This window comes from Balaenoptera acutorostrata, chromosome 11, assembly GCF_949987535.1.
Source record: "Balaenoptera acutorostrata chromosome 11, mBalAcu1.1, whole genome shotgun sequence".
NCBI classification, from domain to species: Eukaryota; Metazoa; Chordata; class Mammalia; order Artiodactyla; family Balaenopteridae; genus Balaenoptera; species Balaenoptera acutorostrata.
Genome location: NC_080074.1, coordinates 82,982,206 through 83,005,916, shown reverse-complemented (window position 1 = coordinate 83,005,916; position 23,711 = coordinate 82,982,206). Strand labels below are relative to the sequence as shown.

General features: G+C 34.3%; 1 protein-coding gene across 7 annotated transcripts in view; it reads left to right on the top strand.

Annotated features, from left to right (window-relative positions):
• CCDC91 (coiled-coil domain containing 91) overlaps nt 1–23,711 on the top strand; it is a 371,744-nt gene that overhangs the window by 202,870 nt on the left and 145,163 nt on the right. For 6 of the 7 annotated variants that reach the window (XM_007175702.2, XM_057557080.1, XM_007175701.3 and 3 more), the window contains exon 8: nt 5,036–5,143. The exons of the other annotated variant lie outside the window; for it this stretch is intronic. In XM_007175702.2, the coding sequence (XP_007175764.1) occupies nt 5,036–5,143 (108 nt within the window). The remainder of the gene's footprint in view (nt 1–5,035; nt 5,144–23,711) is intronic. 7 annotated transcript variants of the gene reach the window in all.

Here is a 23,711-nt window from a genome sequence, read left to right as displayed (position 1 = left end):
TGCATTAGTTATGTTTCTAACCTACTTGTATATGTGTAGCCTACAAAAATCAGTGCTACATATTTTCTTTCTTCCAAATTGTCTATTAATGGAGAAATTCTTGATAGCATTTGAGTGCTTTTGATACTTTGCAACATTGTTTGAAGATACTGTGTATCAGATTATAGAAACTTTCTTGTTTGAATAGAATTAAAATGCCTTTCCATGGTTCTACATAATTTTGGTCCTCTGGAAGTCTGGTGCAGCTATAGGATATGATGGAATTCCCTGGTTCATATGATCTGCACTGGCCTTTTTTCTAGTTCTAGAACTCATCAGCCTTTTTCCCATGCTAGGACTTTGTACTTTTTTTTTGACGGAAATCTTCTTCCCTCAGGCTTAATATATGAATTTTTTTCCCCCCTTTTGTGACTTCTCAAGAGAGCTCTTGACTTTCCTCTCTGAAAAATTTGTCCTCCATTATTCTTTTCCTTTTTATCCCTTAATTTTCTTTATAACATATAACACCATCAGAAATGGTTTGTTTATTGTGTACCTCCCAATCTTCCTTGTCTTCCCCACTTTCCCTATCCGCTTGCCAATAATGTAAATTCAGGGGAGTCAGGCCCATATCTGTTTTGTTCAGTCTGCATCACCAGTGCCTAGAACAATGTCTGGAATAAAGTATGCATTCAGTAAATATTAGTTGAATAAATGAAGAATTAGCAAATAATTAAGTGGCTATAAAATAGAATAAGTGATTAGTTCATGAAGAGAAACCTGCTTTACCGGGTTGGAATGGCTAAGACAAACAGGGAACCAAGAGGGTGGACCTGAATTCAGTTCTTTGTTCCACTTTGTCTTTTCATATGATTTTGGGCTCATTTCTTAACCTTCGTGTCTGTTTCTTTATCTGTAGAACAGGTATGTAGAGCTCATGGAAAAAGATGGATGAATCATTCAATGAAATGACTGAAATTCATCATTTTTCATATATATCAGTTACATAGGCTCTCCTTTTGAATAACAAACTTGCTTATATGTTTGAAACTTTGAGGGAATATTATAAGACATGCTAACAACAATTTAAGAGCCTTGCAAAATTTGAAGTAGTATTTTGTTCAAAAATAGCACTTACTCCAGAAAAAACATAAAAGTGTCCCTTCAGAGTTCTAACTTACTCTTTTGCTGATACCTTTTAGTTTTGCTTATTTTATTTTTAGTTAAAAATTGGGAAAGATCTGAAACAGATTTTTGAAAAGCAAACTATGATATTTTTCCAAGAAAGATGAAATTGTGCTTGATTTCAAATGACCCTTTACAACAATTAATTTGTACTACTGCAGTCAAAAAGCTAAACTAAGAATACAATTAACAGACATAATTAACATCAATGTTTTAATAGTTTCTCTATGACTAGGCAAGTAATAAGGTTTGGGCATACTGAAATCATGATTCATTTCTTCAGTTCATTCAACACATATTCCATATATTCCAATTACAATTATAATAGTACCTATATATTAGGTACTATTGTAGGTACAATAGTACCTACAGTGAATTAAACACTGTGTTTGATCAGTGAATTAAACACAGATTCCTGTTCTCCTAGAGCTTCAGTTTTAGTGGGGATATTTATTATATGTTTTGCCTCTAGCTTGCTCCATAGCTTATACTTTTCTGCTTTTGTAAAGCATGACTTAGAGGATTGACTTTTAAAGTAACTTAAATTATTACTGCCTAAAATTAGCTATGAAGTGTTCTTTTAAGGTTATGTGCTAAATACCAACATGATATTAATGTTTCAGAGACCATTTGGTTCTTTAGACACATCTGCTCTGCAAATCTGGACAAGTAATTAAATTTGATGAGGCTAGAATCAGATCTAATAGAATTGGGCTGTTTCAAGGGCGAAGAGAATTCTGTGGATTTGTTAGGACAGTGGATTGTAGTTTGGTTTGCAGTAGTCCACTTGAGCTATACTTCTCTATTCATTTAAATTCCAGTGTATATTCAGTTCCATTAAAAATAAACTATCTACTGCTTATGGGTATTGGTTGGTGTGGGGTGGTTTTTGACTTAATATCTTTGTTTTCTCTGAGTCTAATCGTTATAGAATTTATAACATACTTTTTTTTCAAGGAGTTTATAGTCCTTCACATACTGTATTTTATTTACTCAAAATTTATACTTGTAGAGTAGAAAGAATGAACATTCCTAGTCTAAAATAATTTAAAAATTCAGATCTCTGCTAGGGATTAACAGGAACAAATTTGGTAACTGAACTTGGTAGTTATAATTTGAAGCTCAGTGAACTTTCCAATGAATACTGGTATAATTTATACTATGATTTTAAAATATTAATCTTAATACAAGGATTGTCACTCACCAAATAGCTATTGCATGTGTCTGCTATGTACAAAGAACTCTGTAAGAAGCTGTGTGTGATATATAAAGATGAGTATAAAGATGACATAGTTCCTGTACTAAAGAAATCTATGATCTTGTTCACACCTTTAAAATTATTCTTGAAGAAGTGTGGTAAATAGTTTTGCTCAAGCTCAGTTAAGTTATCCCCTGGGATGATACAGAAAATCTCTGATAGGACTGAAGCTAAAACCTAAACCTGTTGAAAATTAGCAAAACATTCCCTGCCTTTGGTAGCATTTTTTTCGTTATCGAATGTTTATATACATCTTTGTTTTTCTGCCTCTACATACCCTGAGAGTCTTAGTGCTTTATTTGTGTTGAGAATAGTTTAAAATAGCTTATAAAAGAAATAATTCTTTCATGTACCTTTTTGTAGTGTTGTATTCAATATAAGCCCAAGGAAAGGGTTCTTTGTGTCTTTGATATCTGTAGACAATTACAAAGGAAAAAAAATTACAGGGAAATGTTAAGACTAATGTTCATTTTTATACTTAGAGCACACAAGAAATTTTAAGGCAGTTATTATGGTATATTACATAGGAAAACAAATATCCAGTTATATAATGATAGATCAAGCCATAGAAGCATGTAGCTAGTACCATTGTGTATTGCTAAGTATGTCCATAATTAATATTCTAGTTCTAAAGATGGTTTTTGAATATTATCTCCTTTGTTTGGACTTTGTCACTAATAATTCCACAGTTCAGTATTATAGGCCAATTTTTTTTAAAGAAATCTTATTATTTTATTTAAAAAATCTTGTCATTATCCTATGGTACTTGGCCTGCTTGAAGTTTGGAAGAAAATGAGTATATAGTGTACAAATCAATCACCAGAGGAAAAAATACTATTCATTTGTGTTTCTTAATTATGGTGAGAAAATATTATTTTATTTCATTAACTTACCTGTCCCTCCAAATGGTATAATTTACTAGAAAATCACAACTGGATATTTAACCTGGGATTATTTGGAATCACGGCAAATAGGAAGTGAAACAGTTCTTACCATCAAGCAAAACAATTCTGCCATAACTCAAGTCCCACAAAAGAATGGCATTTTTCTCTCTACAAAAGATGCCATGAATATACCCAACAGAATTGTCCATAGTTGTATCATCCTTTAAATTTTCTGAAGTCCAACGAATAGTATTGTATTTTGCCAAAGGTAAATTAGAGCTTTACATTATCTAGCCACAGTTTAAGAGGTTAAATTGGTAGTGTCTTCTATAAATTATCATTATGGAATCTTTAGAGGACATATAATGTATAAATGAAGGGCTAAAGCAGTTCTGTTTAGCAGTTCTTTATATTTTGGTTAAACCATGGTCAGAGGTTTATTTTCCTTTACTAGTTTACTAGTAATTCTTCAGCTTCACAGTGACAACTATTGAATTATAGGAGTAGTAGGATCATCAGACAGTTTAACATTTGCAAAAGAAAGTTAATTATTTGAAGATTTGAGACTTATTCAGAGGTTTTCAAAATATTTTTGTCCCAATTTTAAAAAATACATACATATTTATTTATCCTCTTAATGCATGTTGTTTCCAACCAAGTAAATCTGTTTTCAAAGCAGAGATTATTTAAGAGATTTGGCATATTTTTCTTTTCTTGGCGAATGTACCAAAGGTCTGTTTTCTATAAGACATGTGTCTGTTTCAACTTACTATTTTGATTATGAGTAGTTTGTTATCCAGATAGACCTTCAAAAATAGAATATTTGCTAAAGAGTTCTTATGTATATGGTTAAATGCATATTTTAGAATGATTTAGGATTTATAAATAGCATGTAAGATAATACTGGGAACACGTTAACTATAACATATAATGCCTGAAAAAAAAAAAAGGAAAGGAAAAAAGATGATAATATTGTAAACATCTCCAATAAGGAAGTGAGTGGGTGGAACATCTTCCAGTGTTGATTTGGCTCCCCTTAGAATAGTGTTAACATCTTTATATTTAACTGACCGAGCTTCCAGCGTTTACACTATTCACTTGAGTTTGTCTAGTCTCCCAAGTTTTATTACTTTTTGTGAATATTGCCTTAAGATTCTGACTTCCACACTTTGCCTTATACCTTTTCACATTAGGGGCGTGAACTTCCTGGGGGGCAGCTCTTTTATGTTTGAAATTGCTCAAAGTTTCCATCTGCTTTTACTTGATTTGTGGTCTTGAAGATCATGCTTGGCCCATGGGATATTACAGTGTGCCGAGAGGATGTGGAGTTTTGTCAGCCAGTGAATATATGTCTGGTTTTTTTCTCTTCTCTTTTTTTTTCAGCAGCTTTCACATGCTTCTCATCCTGTGTGGTCTTCACTAAACTGAATTTATATATAACAGAACTACTCACCCTCTTTATCATCTTCTATGACTTGGCCTTTTTACCGAGAAGGTGTGTGGAAGGAACATCTAAGCCAAAAAACTAGTCTTGGCAATAGGAAAACCTAAAACCGAAAGCTTAAAGTAGTGTTATATATGAATTTGCTTTAATATTCACAAATGTGTATTTTGTAATGCAGAATAGTATCATATTTCAGATATGTACAACTGTCAAAATAATTTCTCATGCCAACAGTAGATTCCAAGTGTTGTCTGTGATCCAAATGACTTTTTTGCTTGTTTTTAGGCACTACTGCAGTCTTCAGTTAAGCAACAAGTAGAAGCTATTGAAAAACAGTACATTTCTGCAATAGAGAAACAAGCACACAAGTGTGAGGAGTTGTTAAATACTCAGGTAATAAAATTGCACATCCATTATATATTTATACTTTTCTTCTGACTCTCTTCCCCTGAGAGCTCTATAGCTGTTTATTCAGTTTCATGCCATTTACTTTCCTTGGTGTATTTTGGAAAAAAAAAATATGCTTATGTAAACTTAATGTTAAAGTTTTGGAATTTTAGACTAAATAGAGGACTAAAGGCCTAAAATATGTAGATCTTCCCCAAATTAATGATAATTTGTATGCTGATTTCTGGGTTATCATATTATTTATCAAATAACAGAAGCAAAAGAGATTACTGCAAATGTATTATGGCATCTGAAATGATTTTTAGTAGTACAAGATTTATAAATAACATTTGAATTTGAAGTACGTATTTATGTTTGAATTACCTGTCATTGCTTATAGGAATTAGTTTCTGTTTAAAATTTTTTTCTAGTGATTTTTTTTCTTTTCTTGATTTAATGTCTTAGAAAGCATTTCAGACATGATTATTGGATTTACATTAAACAATCAGTTGAAGACCATATATCTATATGTCATAGTATGAATAATTAGTGCAAGAAGTTCCCAGCAACACTTTTGAATAACAAAACTTGGTAGGTGAAAATAAAATCAACCTTATACAAAGGACCTATTTTGTATCACAGGAAGAAAATATACTAATAGGAAAACAAAATTAGGTCTAGAATTTAAATGGAGATTTATAAACATACCACTCTATCCCCAAGATTGGGGATATCTCATTGTAGTTTTTTTTTTTTTTTTTAAACATCTTTATTGAAGTATAATTGCCTTACAATGGTGTGTTAGCTTCTGCTTTATAACAAAGTGAATCAGTTATACATATACAATATGTTCCCATTTCTCTTCCCTCTTGCATCTCCCTCCCTCCCACCCTCCCCATCCCACCCCTCTAGGTGGTCACAAAGCACCAAGCTGATCTCCCTGTGCTATGCGGCTGCTTCCCACTAGCTATCTATTTTACATTTGGTAGTGTATATATGTCCATGACACTCTCTTACCCTGTCACATCTCACCCCACCCCCTCCCCATATCCTCAAGTCCATTCTCTAGTAGGTCTGTGTCTTTATTCCTGTCTTGCTACTAGGTTCTTCATGGCCTTTTTTTTTTTTTTTTTTTTTCCTTAGATTCCGTATATATGTGTTAGCATACTGTATTTGTTTTTCTCTTTCTGACTTACTTCACTCTGTATGACAGACTCTAGGTCCATCCACGTCACTACAAATAACTCAATCTCGTTTCTTTTTATGGCTGAGTAATATTCCATTGTATATATGTGCCACATCTTCTTTATCCATTCATCTGTCGATGGACATTTAGGTTGCTTCCATGTCCTGGCTATTGTAAATAGAGCTGCAATGAACATTTTGGTACATGACTCTTTTTGACCTATGGTTTTCTCAGGGTATATGCCCAGTAGGGGGATTGCTGGGTCGTATGGTAGTTCTATTTGTAGTTTTTTAAGGAACCTCCATACTGTTCTCCATAGTGGCTGTATCAATTTACATTCCCACCAACAGTGCAAGAGTGTTCCCTTTCCTCCACACCCTCTCCAGCATTTATTGTTTCTAGATTTTTTGATGATGGCCATTCTGACCGGTGTGAGATGATATCTCATTGTAGTTTTGATTTGCATTTCTCTAATGATTAATGATGTTGAGCATTCTTCCATGTGTTTGTTGGCAATATGTATATCTTCTTTTGGAGAAATGTCTGTTTAGGTCTTCTGCCCATTTTTGGATTGGGTTGTTTGTTTTTTGATATTGAGTTTCATGAGCTGCCTGTATATTTTGGAGATTAACCATTTGTTAGTTGCTTCATTTGCAAATATTTTCTCCCATTCTGAGGGTTGTCTTTTCACCTTGTTTATGGTTGCCTTTGCTGTGCAAAAGCTTTTGTTTCATTAGGTATCATTTGTTTATTTGTTTTTATTTCCATTTCTCTAGGAGGTGGATCAGAAAGGATCTTGCTATGATTTATGTCATAAAGTGTTCTGCCTGTGTTTTCCTCTAAGAGTTTGATAGTGTCTGGCCTTACATTTAGGTCTTTAATCCATTTTGAGTTTATTTTTGTGCATGGTGTTACGGAGTATTCTAATTTCATTCTTTTCCATGTAGCTGTCCAGTTTTCCCAGCACCACTTATTGAAGAGGCTGTCTTTTCTCCATTGTATATTCTTGCCTCCTTTATCAAAGATAAGGTGATCATGTGTGTGTGGGTATATCTCTGGGCTTTCTATCCTGTTCCATTGATCTATATTTCTGTTTTTGTGCCAGTACCATACTGTCTTGATTACTGTAGCTTTGTAGTATAGTCTGAAGTCAGGGAGCCTGATTCCTCCAACTCTGTTTTTCTTTCTCAAGATTGTTTTGGCTATTCGTGGTCTTTTATGTTTCCATACAAATTGTGAAATATTTTGTTCTAGTTCTGTGAAAAATGCCAGTGGTAGTTTGATAGGGATTGCATTGAATCTGTAGATTGCTTTGGGTAGTAGAGTCATTTTCACAATGTTGATTCTTCCAATCCAAGAACACGGTATATCTCTCCATCTATTTGTATCATCTTTAATTTCTTTCATCAGTGTCTTATAATTTTCTGCATACAGGTCTTTTGTCTCCTTAGGTAGGTTTATTCCTAAGTATTTTATTCTTTTTGTTGCAATGGTAAATGGCAGTGTTTTCTTAATTTCACTTTCAGATTTTTCATCATTAGTGTATAGGAATGCAAGAGATTTTTTTTTTTCACATAAACACACTGTATTTTATTTTTACAAGAGATAAATAGACTGACACCAAGCATTGTACATGGATGACCACAACAAAAGCAACAATGACTGCAGTTACCAAACATGAAACACACTCATACTATGTCATAATATTGACATTCAGTCCAGTAATCCTCCACTGTAACAGCTCCTTTACTTTGCAGTGAAAATTGATTTGTATATTCTTTGCCTCTGAGTCCTTGTGGGAATTTTTTTTTTTTTAATTCAAACAGAAAGTCACAAAAATTATATTCATCTTCATCAGTTCACTCAGTCCCATGTAATTAATTTTTTTTTTCATCTTGATCTTTTGTTAGCACTTTTATGAGTTCATCAGTTTTTCATTAGAGTTCTGAAAATGCTTATTCATTGAGTTCAGCAGTACAGTCAGTTACCCGAAACCTGTACTTGTCAGAGTCTTTTCCATGAATTTCTTGAAGATGAAACCCTTTTATAGGAACATATTTGCAAAAGCATCAGAGTACACCCAGAACTGTCTGTAAATGACAAAAGACTTAAAAATGACCACGGTTAAAGATTTGATGAAAGTTCATAATAATGCAGTTGACAAGAAAATTCATTATTTCTGAGATATAAATTTTAAAGTAATAACTAGGATTATGACTTATAACATTATACCAGAACATATAAGATTTTTAGAAATTTCATGTAATGTCTAAAACATTTATATTAACATATTTCCATACAAATAACCCAATGAAATTTTAGTGTTAGTTGTTTTGTTTGTTTGTTTGTTTATACTGCAGGTTCTTATTAGTCATCAATTTTATACACATCAGTGTATACATGTTAATCCCAATCGCCCAATTCAGCACACCACCATCCCCACCCCACCGCAGTTTTCCCCCCTTGGTGTCCATATGTCTGTTCTCTACATCTGTGTCTCAACCTCTGCCCTTCAAACCGGCTCATCTGTACCATTTTTCCAGGTTCCACATACATGCGTTAATATACGATATTTGTTTTTCTCTTTCTGACTTACTTCACTCTGTATGACAGTCTCTAGATCCATCCACGTCTCAACAGATGACTCAATTTCGTTCCTTTTTATGGCTGAGTGATATTCCATTGTATATATGTACCACAGCTTCTTTATCCATTCGTCTGTTGATGGGCATTTAGGTTGCTTCCATGACCTGGCTATCGTAAATAGTGCTGCAATGAACATTCGGGTGCATGTGTCTTTTTGAATTATGGTTTTCTCTGGGTATGTGCCCAGTAGTGGGATTGCTGGGTCATAAGGTAAGTCTATTTTTAGTTTTTTAAGGAACCCCCATATTGTTCTCCATAGTGGCTGTATCAATTTACATTCCCACTAACAGTGCAAGAGGGTTCCCTTTTCTCCACACCCTCTCCAGCATTTGTTGTTTGTAGATTTTCTGATGATGCCCATTCTAACTGGTGTGAGGTGATACCTCGTTGTAGTTTTGATTTGCATTTCTCTAATAATTAGTGATGTTGAGCATCTTGTGCTTCGTGGCCGTCTGTATGTCTTCTTTGGAGAAATGTCTATTTAGGTCTTCTGCCCATTTTTGGATTAGGGTGTTTGTTTCTTTAATATTGAGCTGAATGAGTTGTTTATATATTTTGGAGATTAATCCTTTGTCCGTTGATTCATTTTCAAATATTTTCTCCCATTCTGAGGGTTGTCTTTTCGTCTTGTTTATGGTTTCCTTTGCTGTGCAAAAGCTTTGAAGTTTCATTAGGTCCCATTTGTTTATTTTTGTTTTTATTTCCATTACTCTAGGAGGTGGATCAAAAAAGATCTTGCTGTGATTTATGTCAAAGAGTGTTCTTCCTATGTTTTCCTCTAAGAGTTTTAGAGTGTCCAGTCTTACATTTAGGTCTCTAATCCATTTTGAGTTTATTTTTGTGTATGGTGTTAGGGAGTATTCTAATTTCATTCTTTTACATGTAGCAGTCCAGTTTTCCCAGCACCACCTATTGAAAAGACTGTCTTTTCTCCATTGTATATCTTTGCCTCCTTTGTCATAGATTAGTTGACCATAGGTGCATGGGTTTATCTCTGGGCTTTCTATCCTGTTCCATTGATCTTTGTTTCTGTTTTTGTGCCAGTACCATATTGTCTTGATTACTGTAGCTTTGTAGTATAGTCTGAAGTCAGGGAGTCTGATTCCTCCAGCTCCGTTTTTTTCCCTCAAGACTGCTTTGGCTATTCGGGGTCTTTTGTGTCTCCATACAAATTTTAAGATGATTTGTTCTAGCTCCGTAAAAAATGCCATTGGTAATTTGATAGGGATTGCACTGAATCTGTAGATTGCGTTGGGTAGTATATTCATTTTCACAACGTTGAGTCTTCCAATCCAAGAACATGGTATATCTCTCCATCTGTTTGTATCACCTTTAATTTCTTTCATCAGTGTCTTATAGTTTTCTGCATACAGGTCTTTTGTCTCCTTAGGTAGGTTTATTCCTAGGTATTTTATTCTTTTTGTTGCAGTGGTAAATGGGAGTGTTTCCTTCATTTCTCGTTCAGAATATTTATCATTAGTGTATAGGAATACAAGAGATTTCTGTGCATTAATTTTGTATCCTGCTACTTTACCAAATTCATTGGTTAGCTCTAGTAGTTTTCTGGTAGCATCTTTAGGATTCTCTATGTATAGTATCATGTCATCTGCAAACAGTGACAGTTTTACTTCTTCTTTTCCAATTTGTATTCCTTTTATTTCTTTTTCTTCTCTGATTGCCAAGGCTAGGGCTTCCAAACCTATGTTGAATAATAGTGGTGAGAGTGGACATCCTTGTCTCGTTCCTGATCTTAGAGGAAATGCTTTCAGTTTTTCACCATTAAGAATGATGTTTGCTGTTGGTTTGTCATATATAGCCTTTATTATGTTGAGGAAAGTTCCCTCTATGCCTACTTTCTGCAGGGTTTTTATCATAAATGGGTGTTGAATTTTGTCAAAAGCTTTCTCTGCATCTATTGAGATGATCATATGGTTTTTCTCCTTCAATTTGTTAATAAGGTGTATCACATTGATTGATTTGCGTATATTGAAGAATCCTTGCATTCTTGGGATAAACCCCACTTGATCATGGTGTATGATCCTTTTAATGTGTTGTTGGATTCTGTTGGCTAGTATTTTGTTGAGGATTTTTGCATCTATCTTCATCAGTGATATTGGCCTGTAGTTTTCTTTCTTTGTGGCATCTTTGTCTGGTTTTGGTATCAGCGTGATGGTGGCCTCGTAGATGAGTTTGGGAGTCTTCCTCTCTCTGCTATATTTTGGAAGAGTTTGAGAACAATAGGTGTTAACTCTTCTCTAAATGTTTGATAGAATTCGCTTGTGAAGCCATCTGGTCCTGGGCTTTTGTTTGTTGGAAGATTTTTAATCACAGTTTTAATTTCAGTGCTTGTGACTGGTCTGTTCATATTTTCTATTTCTTCCTGGTTCAGTTTTGGAAGGTTGTGCATTTCTAAGAATTTGTCCATTTCTTCCAGGTTGTCCATTTTATTAGCATATAGTTGCTTGTAGTAGTCTGTCATGATCCTTTGTATTTCTGCAGTATCAGTTTTAATTTCTCCTTTTTCATTTCTAATTCTATTGATTTGAGTCTTCTCCCTTTTTTTTCTTGATGAGTCTGGCTAATGGTTTATCAATTTTGTTTATCTTCTCAAGGAACCAGCTTTTAGTTTTATTGATGTTTGCTATTGTTTCCTTCATTCTTTTTCATTCATTTCTGATCTGATCTTTATGATTTCTTTACTTCTGCTAACTTTGGGGTTTTCTTGTCCTTCTTTCTCTAGTTGCTTTAGGTGTAAGCTTAGGTTGTTTATCTGAGGTGTTTCTCATTTCTTAAGGTAGGATTGTATTGCTATAAACTTCCCTCTTAGAACTGCTTTTGCTGCATCCCATAGGTTTTGGGTCGTCGTGTTTTCATTGTCATTTGTTTCTAGGTATTTTTTGATTTCCTCTTTGATTTCTTCAGTGATCTCTTGGTTATTAAGTAGTGTATTTTTTAGCTTCCATTTTTTTGTGTTTTTTATAGATTTTTTCCTGTAATTTATATCTAGTCTTATAGCATTGTGGTCAGGAAAGATACTTGATACGATTTCAATTTTCTTAAATTTACCAAGGCTTGATATGTGACCCAAGATATGATCTATCCTGGAGAATGTTCCATGAGCACTTGAGAAGAATGTGTATTCTCTTGTTTTTGGATGGAATGTCCTATAAATATCAATTAAGTCCATCTTGTTTAATGTATCATTTAAAGTTTGTGTTTCTTTATTTATTTTCATTTTGGATGATCTGTCCATTGGTGAAAGTGGGATGTTAAAGTCTCCTACTATGATTGTGTTACTGTCGATTTCCCCTTTTATGGCTGTTAGTATTTGCCTTATGTATTGAGGTGCTCCTATGTTGGGTGCATAAATATTTACAACTGTTATATCTTCTTCTTGGATTGATCCCTTGATCATTATGTAGTGTCTTTCTTTGTCTCTTGTAATAGTCTTTGTTTTAAAGTCTATTTTGTCTGATATGAGAATTGCTACTCCAGCTTTCTTTTGATTTCCATTTGCATGGAATATCTTTTTCCGTCCCCTCACTTTCAGTCTGTATGTGTCCCTAGATCTGAAGTGGGTCTCTTGTAGACAGCATATATACGGGTCTTGTTTTTGTATCCATTCTGCCAGTCTGTGTCTTTTGGTTGGAGCATTTAATCCATTTACATTTAAGGTAATTATCAATATGTATGTTTCTATTCCCATTTTCTTAATTATTTTGGGTTTGTTATTGTAGGTCTTTTCTTTCTCTTGTGTTTCCTTCCTAGAGAAGCTCCTTTAGCATTTGTTGTAAGGCTGGTTTGGTGGTCCTGAATTCTCTTAGCTTTTGCTTGTCTGTAAAGGTTTTAATTTCTCCGTCAAATCTGAATGAGATCCTTGCTGGGTAGAGTAATCTTCGTTGTAGGTTTTTCTCCTTCATTACTTTATGTCCTGCCACTCCCTTCTGGCTTGCAGAGTTTCTGCTGAAAGATCAGCTGTTAACCTTATGGGGGTTCCCTTGTGTGTTATTTGTTGTTTTTCCCTTGCTTTTTCTATCATTTTTTCTTTGTATTTAATTTTTGATAGTTTGATTAATATGTGTCTTTGCGTGTTTCTCCTTGGACTTATCCTGTATAGGACTCTTTGTACTTCCTGGACTTGATTAACTGTTTCCTTTCCCATATTAGGGAAGTTTTCAACTATAATCCCTTCAAATATTTCCTCAGTCCCTTTCTTTTTGTCTTCTTCTTCTGGGACCTCTATATTTCAAATGTTGGTGCGTTTAATGTTGTCCCAGAGGTCCTGAGACTGTCCTCAATTCTTTTCATTCTTTTTTCTTTATCTGCTCTGCAGTAGTTATTTCCACTATTTTATCTTCCAGGTCACTTATCCGTTCCTCTGCCTCAGGTATTCTGCTATTGATCCCTTCTACAGAGTTTTTAATTTCATGTATTGTGTTGTCCATCACTGTTTGTTTGCTCTTTAGTTCTTCTAGGTCCTTGTTAAACGTTTCTTATATTTTCTCCATTCTATTTCCAAGATTTTGGATCATCTTTACTATCATTATTCTGAATTCTTTTTCAGGTAGACTGCCTATTTCCTCTTTATTTGTTAGGTCTGGTGGGTTTTTGCCTTGCTCCTTCATCTGCTATGTGCTTCTCTGTCTTCTCATTTTGCTTAACTTACTGTGATTGGGGTCTCCTTTTCTCAGGCTGCTGGTTCATAGCTCCTGTTGTTTTTGGTGTCTGTCCCCAGTGGCTAAGGTTGGTTCAGTGGGTTGTGTAGACTTCCTGGTGGAGGGGATTAGTGCCTGTGTTCTGATGGATGAGGCTGGATTTTGTCTTTCTGGTAGGCAGGTCCACGTGTGGTGGTGTGTTTTGGGGTGTCTGTGGCCTTCTTATGATTATAGGCAGCCTCTTTGCTAATGGATGGGGTTGTGTTCCTTTCTTGCTCGTTGTTTGGCATAGGGTGTCCGGCACTGTATCTTGCTGGTCGTTGAGTGGAGCTGGGTCTTGACATTGAGATGGAGACCTCTGGGAGATTTTCGCCATTTCATATTACATGGAGCTGGGAGGTCTCTTTTGGACCAGTGTCCTGAACTTGGCTCTCCCACCTTAGAGGCACAGCCCTGACACCTGACAATCCTGTACTGCACTGAATGATTCTTCATTTGTGATGTCATTCATTAAAATAAAGCCCATGGCCCCACGATTATAGGCTGTGGTCATAGTCCTGTATCTTTCCTGGCCTGCTGTGTCCTGCTAGTGTTGGAGGGTCTCCTGCAGAGGCGGGGGGCAGCAGTGGCTCACCAATGGACAAGGACACTGGCAGCAGAAGTTCTGGGAAGTACCCCTTGGCATGAGCCCTCCTCAGTGTCTTTTTAATAAGTGGCTTGGAAGAGAAAATACACAGGAAATTTTATAAATTTGATATAAGAATTATACTCTTTTAGGTGGTGAAATACCAGGTTGCCAGAGATATGAAGTATATGACTACATAAATGGACAGAAAACTCACAGAGAAGAATAGGTCATAGAATTGTGAAAGAGCATAAAGCATGCATTAACCAAGCCAGGCTAAGTTATGCCCTAAACTCTTTGGCTTCAGACAGCAACGGTTTATGTCTTACTAATTCTCCATGTACATTGAGAATTCTTTGGAGGCTCAGTCTCATGATGTCCTCGCCCTAGGAACTAGCCTGATAGCATAGTTCCTGTTGGAACATTACCTGTTATCTTGTAGAGTGAAAAAAAGCCCAGTCAGATTTCCTACTGGTAAGTCAGCATTCTGGACTGCAAATGACACTTCCACTCCCAATTTGTATCTACAGTGCCCCACACAGTCATAATGGGGCCAGGAAGTAAGATCCTACTATGAATCTGGAAGGGAGAGTGCAGGAAATATTTGATAAGTAGAACTAATATACCACGGTCTGCTCTTTTGGTCACCAAATATTCCCAGTCTCCATGTCTCAGGCAAATTTGCTTACTTGCCCACATGGGAGAGGTAAGTTCTATCCAGCTATAGCCTCAAGCTCAGAAGTCCAGGATCTTTGAGTGACAGGTGGGGCATAATGTGTTGCAGTCTCTGTATCATCAGGTCCAGATATATAGTCCCTTTTGACCTGAAGAACCAGAAACTGAAATGTATGTTGTTTATCCCCAACATATCTAGTATACAGTGGCAAGATAAAGGTTGGGTATGTACTGTATATGCTCTCAGTAGGAAAGATGAAGAATCAGAGATGCATAGCTACCATTAGTATGTAGCAATTCTAAAACCTCAATGAACAGATTCAGTAAGGATCTCTGCTGTGGGGGTAGGATTGCTCTTTTATTTACTGTGATTTGAGTTACTGTGATTTACTTTTCAGAGTTTAGGGCCAGGGTCTGTAGTCCATTGTTCTTTTTAATCTTGTAGGGTTAAAATTTCTCAATATCTTTTTTTTGGCTATACCTAATGTGAGTATTGGAGATTATACCATTTCTCGGCCTGATCCCTGTCTATAAAAATTCAGGAGCCCTGGGTCATTTTAGGGTAGCAAATAGTCACGGTTCAGGATAATGATTCTTTTGGCTTTTTATCTGTTTGGTTGCAAACAGCTCCATTTGTCAAATGCAGACCCATGGTTATTTTAGAGACCTATTTTCTAGATTTAATATGTTTATATGCTTTCCACCCTCATGCTTGCCTATCTGTTTGTGTCTCTCTTTTTCTGATTAAAGACAACTTTTTTATCAAACCTGGGTTGAGGAAATCCCAGTGGTCTCTTTTCCCCAAACCACTTGGTCCAAATGAAAGGATGTACAGGACAGTCACAGCCTTATTGGCACTTTGCTTGGAGGCACTTTAACCCATTGAATCTTTAACAGTGGGTATGACTACATATTTGCTATTTGCAATAGCGTGTTAAAGAATAAAATACCATGGAATCAATTTAACCAAGGAAGAGAAAGACTTGTAAACTAAAAATGACAAAACATTGCTGAAAGAAATGAAAAATAATCTAAATAAATGGAAAGACATCCCATGTTCATCAACTGAGAAATATTTGGTGAAGAGCACTCAAGACTACCACAGGACATTCAGAGGATCATAAGCAATTCAGTGTGATGAAATACTATTTAAAAAACTAAACACTTAAAAGAGAATATGATTATTAGGTAAAAATCATGTAAAGTGTAGAAATGGTATCTCACACATGTTTTTCAAATCATATTTCTTGAGATGTCATTTGAAATTTGAAATAAGTAAATTTAATTTAGTAAAAATAATACCTGAATGATTCCTTAGGAATAATTTAGTTCAGCCTTTCATGTGTATATGTGTCTCTTTTTTTCTCTTGCTCTCGTTTTTTTTTTTTTGTTCTTCTCAAATTAAGAATTTAAGGGAAAAGCAGGTTAACACTAAAGAGTAGTTACAAGCCTGTGCACTGGAGTCAGACTGCCTGAATTATCCCTGGCTTTGTCACTTAGCTATGTTTTTGTGGAATGTCCCTTAACCTCTCTGAGCCTTATTTTTCTCATCTATAAAATGTAATTCCTACCTCATAGGATTGTTATGAGTATTATATGACATCAGATTTGCATAGTGCTTAGGATAGAACTTGGCACATTCTAGGTAGTTGTTGATATTAGCTACATTATTATCAACTTTGTTATTCTTGGCCAAGATCAATTGTCTGGCTACTCTCAGAATCAGGGCTAGGATTCACATTTTCTGATTTCTAGTCTACAGAAGAAAGGCTACTTATTTGTAGTTCATGTTTTGTCGTGTGTGTGGTATAAAAACGTCATCGACCTTTAAATTTTTGAACATTTGTCCTGGGGCCACTTATATGAATGCTAGATCAACATTTTGTCCCTCTCTCTCTCTTCCTTATTTAATGAGGGCCTTTTATATGACTGGCACTCTGCTGGATTATATGGATATAACGTGAGCAAGACAGTCCTTCTAGTTAGTAAGGAAGACAGATGACATAATTACAAAGTAGTGTGGTAAGTCATGATGAAATAAAAAGTTACATGAGAGTACATTAAAGGAGCATATAACTCCTTCATATTGAGTAAGGGAAGACTTATTGGACTAATGATGAGTTCTCTGAGCGTTCATAGATTTTAGTGACGTCAGAACTGAGAATTGAGCATGAGAGACGTATGTCGAATAGCACATTCAAAATCCTTTAGATGAGAGAGTGTTTAATATAGATGTTTGACAAGGGGTGAGGCTATTTGAGACTGCCAAATGAAAGATAATTTTATGCCATAGAAAGGATCATAAAGGACCTTGTCTGCCACATTATCTGACGGGAAATTGGGTGCTATTAAAAGATATTAACTAGAGAAGGGACATTTGTCCCAATTTGTTGTTATTGTTTGTTTCCTTATGATTGAATTTTAAGAGTTCTTTACATATTCTGGATATAAATCTTTCCTCAGATATTTGATGTTCAAATACTTTACCATAGTCTATGGCTTGTCTTTTCTTCTAATGTATTTACAAGAGCAGAAGTTTTAAATGATATGAAATCCAGTTTTTCAGTTTTCTTTCTATGGGTCATTCTTTTGGTGTTATATGTAAGAAGTCTTAACCCAAAATCAAAAAGATTTTCTTCTATGTTTAATTTTAAAAGTTTTAGTTCATAATTTCAGGTTTATAAGTGATTCAAAGTATTCCTTTGATTTTTATATATGGTTCTAGATATGGATTGAAGTTCCCTTTTTTTGCATATGGATATCTAAGCATTATAATCTTAATTGCTAAAAAGACTCTTCTTTTACCAGTAAATTTCCTTTTTACCTTCATCAAAAAATCAATCATGTATGTGTGGGTTTATTACTTGACTTGCTACCAGTTCCATTTATCTATTTGTCTATCTCAACCCCAGTACTATACTGTTTATTTACTGTAGATACTTAGTAAGTCTTGAAGTCCTGCAATATTGTTCTTATATTTCAAAGTTGTTTTGGCTATTGTAGGTCATTCATATTTCCATGTAATTTTTATAATCAGCCTGTCAATTTCTACAGCAAAGCATGCTGGGATGTTTTGAACTGTGTTTACTCACAACCAAATACTCTTGACACCAAATATGTGGGTTTTAACGCCAAGCAATTCTCTAGTTCTGTGTGGACACCAACTGGATGTCTTAAAGTCAATTTAATTCTGACACTACCCAGAGTTAGTGCAGAGCCCACTGGTTAAGGGCTCAGTTCCATAAGACTACCCTACTTCAAATGCCAGTCCCAAGTCCTAGGCCTCCTGTATTTCTGACCAAGTGGCTATAAATAAAGGGTTTCCACAAATGCCTCCCAAGGTTTGATAATCTATTAGAATGGCTCACACAACTCAGGAATATGCTTTACTTACTATTGCCAATTTATTATAAAGTATAAAACTTAGGAACAGCCAAATGGAAGAGATGCATAGGGCAAAGTAAGGGTAAGAAGGGGCACTGTGGAGCATTCATACCTTCTCTGGGTATGTCACTCTCCCAGCATCTTGATGTGTTCACTAACCTGGAAGCTCTCTGAATCCTGTTGTTTAGGGGTTTTGATGGAGGTTTCATTACATGGGTATGATTGATTAAATCATTGGCCATTGTTGATGAACTCAGTCTTCAGCACCTCTCCCTTCCCTCGAAGTTGGGGAAGAGGGTGAGGCTGAATGTTCCAACCCTCCAGTCACGTGATTTGGTCCTCTGACAATCAGCCCCCATCCTGAAGCTATCTAGGGGCCTACCAAGAGTCTCCTCATTAGCATAAACTCATGTATGGTTGAAAGGGTCTTGTTGTGTATAACAAAAGATACTCCTTTCACTCCTTTTACTCTGGAAATTCCAAGGGTTTTAGAAGCCTTGTGCTGGGAACTGGGGGTAAAGACCTAATATATATTTCTTATTATATCACAGATATTGATTGGGATTGTGTTGAATCTATTTAGATGCAATTGACCACTTTACAATACTGAGTCTTTTTACCTTAGAACACAGTTTATTGCTCCACTTAGTTAGGTCTTTTTTTATTTTTTCCCTTTTTAAATTTTATTTATTTTTTATACAGCAGGTTCTTATTAGTTATCAATTTTATACATTATTAGTGTATATATGTCAATCCCAATCTCCCAGTTAGTTAGGTCTTTTTAAATTTCCCAGTTTAAAATTTTTCACTGTTCAGGTCTAGCACATTTTTTTTTGGTCAAATTTATCTCAATGTATTTCATATTTCTTTAATGCTAGTTTGACATTTATTTATGTTTTTAATTTTAATTACCCAATGCCTGTTGCTAGTACGTAGAAATACAATTGATTGTTGTGTATTGGTCTTGTATTCTGTAATGATACTAAAATCCATTATTAGTTTAAGCACCTTTTTTTGTAGAGTCCATGGGATTTTCTACATAGTTGTTGTCTGAGAGTAGAGACATTGTTGCATCTTCCAGTTAATCTTGATGCCTTTTGTTTCTTTTTCTTAACTTATTGAACTGGCTGAACCTCTAGTAAATGTTAAAGGAGAAGGATATCTCTGCCTTTTTTTTTGACCATGGGAAGAAAACATTCAATTTTTAATCATTAGATATAAAGTTAGATATAGACATCTTTGTGAAAGCCATTTATTAGGTTGAGTATTTTTCTTCCTACTCTGAGTTTTCATTCCAGGAATAGATGTTGGATTTTGTCAAACAAATATATATTATATACATATATATATGCATATATATGTGTATGTATATGTATGTGTGTATAATTTTTTCATAAAACTTTAGTGATGTCTCTTATTTTATTCCAGATATTAGTAATCTGTGTCTTCTATTTTCCTCATTAATTTTGTAGAGGTTTATAATTTTTTTATCAATTCAAAGAGTCAGCTTTTGATTTCATTGATTTTCTTTTTTTGTTTTTTCTGATTTCTACATCACTGATTTCTACTCTGACCTTTATTATTTTATTTCTTTAGCTTAATTTTAACTTGGGTTTTAATTTGCACTTATTCTAGTGTTTTAAAGTAGAAGCTTAGGTCATTGATTGAAATCTTTCTTCTATAAATAACCTATTTAGTGATGTAAATTTTTTTCTAAGTACTACTTTAGATATGTGTCTCGCAGTTTCAAATGTCATGTTTTCATTTTCAGTGACAAAAAATACTTTTAAATTTCTCTGTTGATTTCTTTTTTTACCCTTGGATTATTTAGAAATGTGTTATTTAGTTTTCAAATATTCTGTGGTTTTCCAGATGTACTTCTTTTACTGATTTCTAATCTCATTGTAGTGTAGACAGAGACTATACTTCATATGATTTAAATGTTTTTCTGAGATTTGTTTTATGGCCCATAATACAGTCTGTATTGGTAAATGTTCTTTGTCTACTTGAAAAGAATGTTCATTCTTCTGTTGGTGGAGTTTTTAATAAATATCATTTAGATCAAGTTTTTTGGTCATGTTGTTCAAGTCTTCCATGTTGTTACAGATTTTTGTTCTATTTGTCTACCAATTATTGAGAGGCATGTGTTAAAGTGTCTGACTATACTTATGCATTTGACTGGTTCCCCTTGGAGTTCTGTTTTTTGTTTTGTTTTGTTTTGTTTTGTTTTCATCCCCAGCAATTTGAAACACTTCTATTTGGTGCATAAACATTTAGGATTATTATGTCTTCTTCACATAATTTTACCTTTAACACTATGAAATGCCCACCTCTTTCTCTGATAATATTATTTGCTATGAAATCTACCTCATACGATATTAATATAGTTTCTTCACCTTTCTTTTGATTATTATTAGAATGGTATATTTTCTCCTGTCCTCATACTTTTAACTTATTTGTATCTTTATGTTTAAAATAGGATTCTTGTAGAAAGCATGTAGTTAACTCTTACTCCTTTTATCTAATCACTGCCTTTTCATTATATTTTTAAAACTCTTTACATTTAATGTGATTGTCAGTATTTTGGGGTTCTAAAGGTACTATCTTGCTATTTGTTTTCTATCTGTTCCACGTATTCTTCGTTTTTTTTTTCTGCCGACTTTTGGATTATTTTAATTATTTCATTTTATGTCCTCTATTGGTTTATCATTTACAAGTCTTTGTTGTTTTATTTTTTGATTGCTTTAAGGGAAGTTTGGCAAATCTTTTCCAAAAAGGATAGATAGTAAATATTTTAGGCTCACTGTTGCAACTGTTTAACTCTGCTCTTATAGTGAGAAAGCAGCTATAAACAATTTGTGAATGAGTACTGCTGTGTTTCAATAGAAATTCAATAAAAATCAAGCTCCAGATTAGATTTGAACTGAAGTTTGCCAGTCTCACTTATCTAGAACAGGAACTGGTGTAACTTGGAGAATTTTAATATCTAGAGCTCTTAATTTCCTACTTATGATAATTTTTTTCTTCAAATTTTGTTTATTATGAAAATCCCTTATACTTAACTTGTTAATAATGTTCTCTTTCCTGCAGAGTCTGATGCAGTAAATCCAGTGGGGCAAAGGAATATATGAGGTTGAACCTTATGAAGTTGGCAGTATTTAGCTGTTTTTAGTCTATGAAAACAGCATTTTTATGTGCTTCAATCTATTGTATTTTTAACAAGAATCCAGGAGAGTGTTTTGTTTCCACAATATTAGGAAACACCATTTTGGGCAGTGTTTTCCAAATTTCTTGCTAATGAGAATACTGGGGATATTTGTTCACTCTTCAGATTAACAGGCTTCTTGTCTATTAATTTTTATTCTTAATGATTTAGTTGGATTCCAAGTATAGGTATTTCTAATAGACTAATCACATAATACTTATCAGAGAACTTTGAGAAACACTCTTTAGTATTGCCTCTGTATTGCTCATCTTCAGCACTCATTATGCTTAATTCCTCACCCTTCAAGTTTCAGAAATTTAGAGGAAGGAATTCCATTTCTCCACTTTACTTAGGTGTTTTTAACATCAGATCATTTAAAGGGATATGTTGGAAGAAAGGACATGTCAATTTTTGCAATCTTTGTGAACTAAGAAGCCACTTCAAAGGGTGTCTTTATTCTTTATTAGTAGTTTGGATTGGGGCAACTATATAATTTCTTTGTGCCTCTTTTTAAAATCTCTAAATTACAGTTAATTGAAGTATCTCAACAGGGCTATATAAAGATTAAATGAAGCACAGCACCTAGAATATAGTAATATTCAATAACTAGTAGCTATAGTTATGTGGAGAAATCTCTTGATCAGTTCCTTTGTGATTACTTTTATGCAAAGGGTGTCCATTCTCCTGAAATACGAGAAATAGTTCACTCATCCATTTTTATGTTTTTTTTAAGGTTTCCTTTTTGAAAGAATGTTTAGATTTTTCAATCTAGCTATAATTTCTGTTAGCATTTGGCAGTTTTATGTTTTAAAAAACATAATTTTTGTATAAGGTTTGGATACTTCCTTCTCCATTGATTTTGAAACTTCCCTTATCACATATTTTAACTGCATGTCCTGTAATTAAATAGAGCAAACACAAGATTAATAGATGTAGTATCAAGATTTAACAAATGATTTTGTAGGGGAAGAAAAAATTGTTTTCCCTACTACCATGTTGTGTTCTCTGGCTGGGGCCCTTAAATTGAACTGACAAAAGACAGACTAACAAGAGAAAACCATATGGATTTATTTAACATAATTTTACATGACATGAAAGCCTTCATAAGGAAATAAAGACCCAAAGAAACAGTTATATCTGAGTGTTTTTATACTAGGATTCATGAAGTAAAGTCATGGAAAAACACGATAGGACAAAAGGGTGTGCCATAAAGGTAGTAAATTGGGGGAAGCTTAGCAAAACCTGTTAATTTGTGTTCCTCTTGGCATCCCTCTGTCTTCAGAGATAAGGATGCGCCTTTCCTCAGGGTATGGAGAGGGCCCTTCTGACAAGAGGGTCTTTCGATCTGCTTTGGGCAAGAAGGAGGAGGTCAGAGAGTCCTTCTCACACGTGCCTTTCCTCAAATTCCTTTAGCTTAAAATATTGAATATATCAAGGTGTCATATTTTGGGATAGCGTGTTCTGAACTCCACCAGTTTCATTATGACATATTTACTTCAGATCTTTTACATTGGGGGTGGGGTGACAAATAAAGCTAAGGCTGAACTTCTCTGTTATGTTTTCCTTCCTCCTCCTCCCCTCAAGAGCCAACATTATACAGAGTTTACTATGTTTTTGCTCTTACTTCATGTACCCACAATTATTTAATATTTAGTTCTAGTTTGTTCTTAAATTCCCCAAAATGTTATTGTTATTTCATTTCTTATTATGATATGCTCACATATTTACAAATTTTATATTTCATTTTACTTCTTGCCTTCTCTCCTTTCTCATGTGTTCAATTTACTTCCTATATTATAGTCTTTATTAACTCTGTAGTATAAACTTCCTTAATTTTTGTTTTTACTGATAATTTTTGTTACACCCTAATTTGTGAATGACATTTCAGTGTTACATAAAATTCTGTAACAGTTATTTTCCTTGAAGATATTATTTCATTGTCTTTCAATCTCTCTTGTTGTTTATGAGGTGTCTAATGTTAGTTAATTTATTGATATTTTGTAGATAGTCTTTTTTTTTTTTTTTTGTAGATAGTCTTTTATCCTTGGTTGTTTTTAATAGTTTCTCCTTATCTTTGGTGTTCTGTAATTTTACTTTTAATTTATTTTTGACTTTTTAAACATCCTGCGCAGGCATGGCAGTGGTATCTAATGACCCACCAAAATTTGTTCTTCTTCTTACATATTAGAGTTGTCACT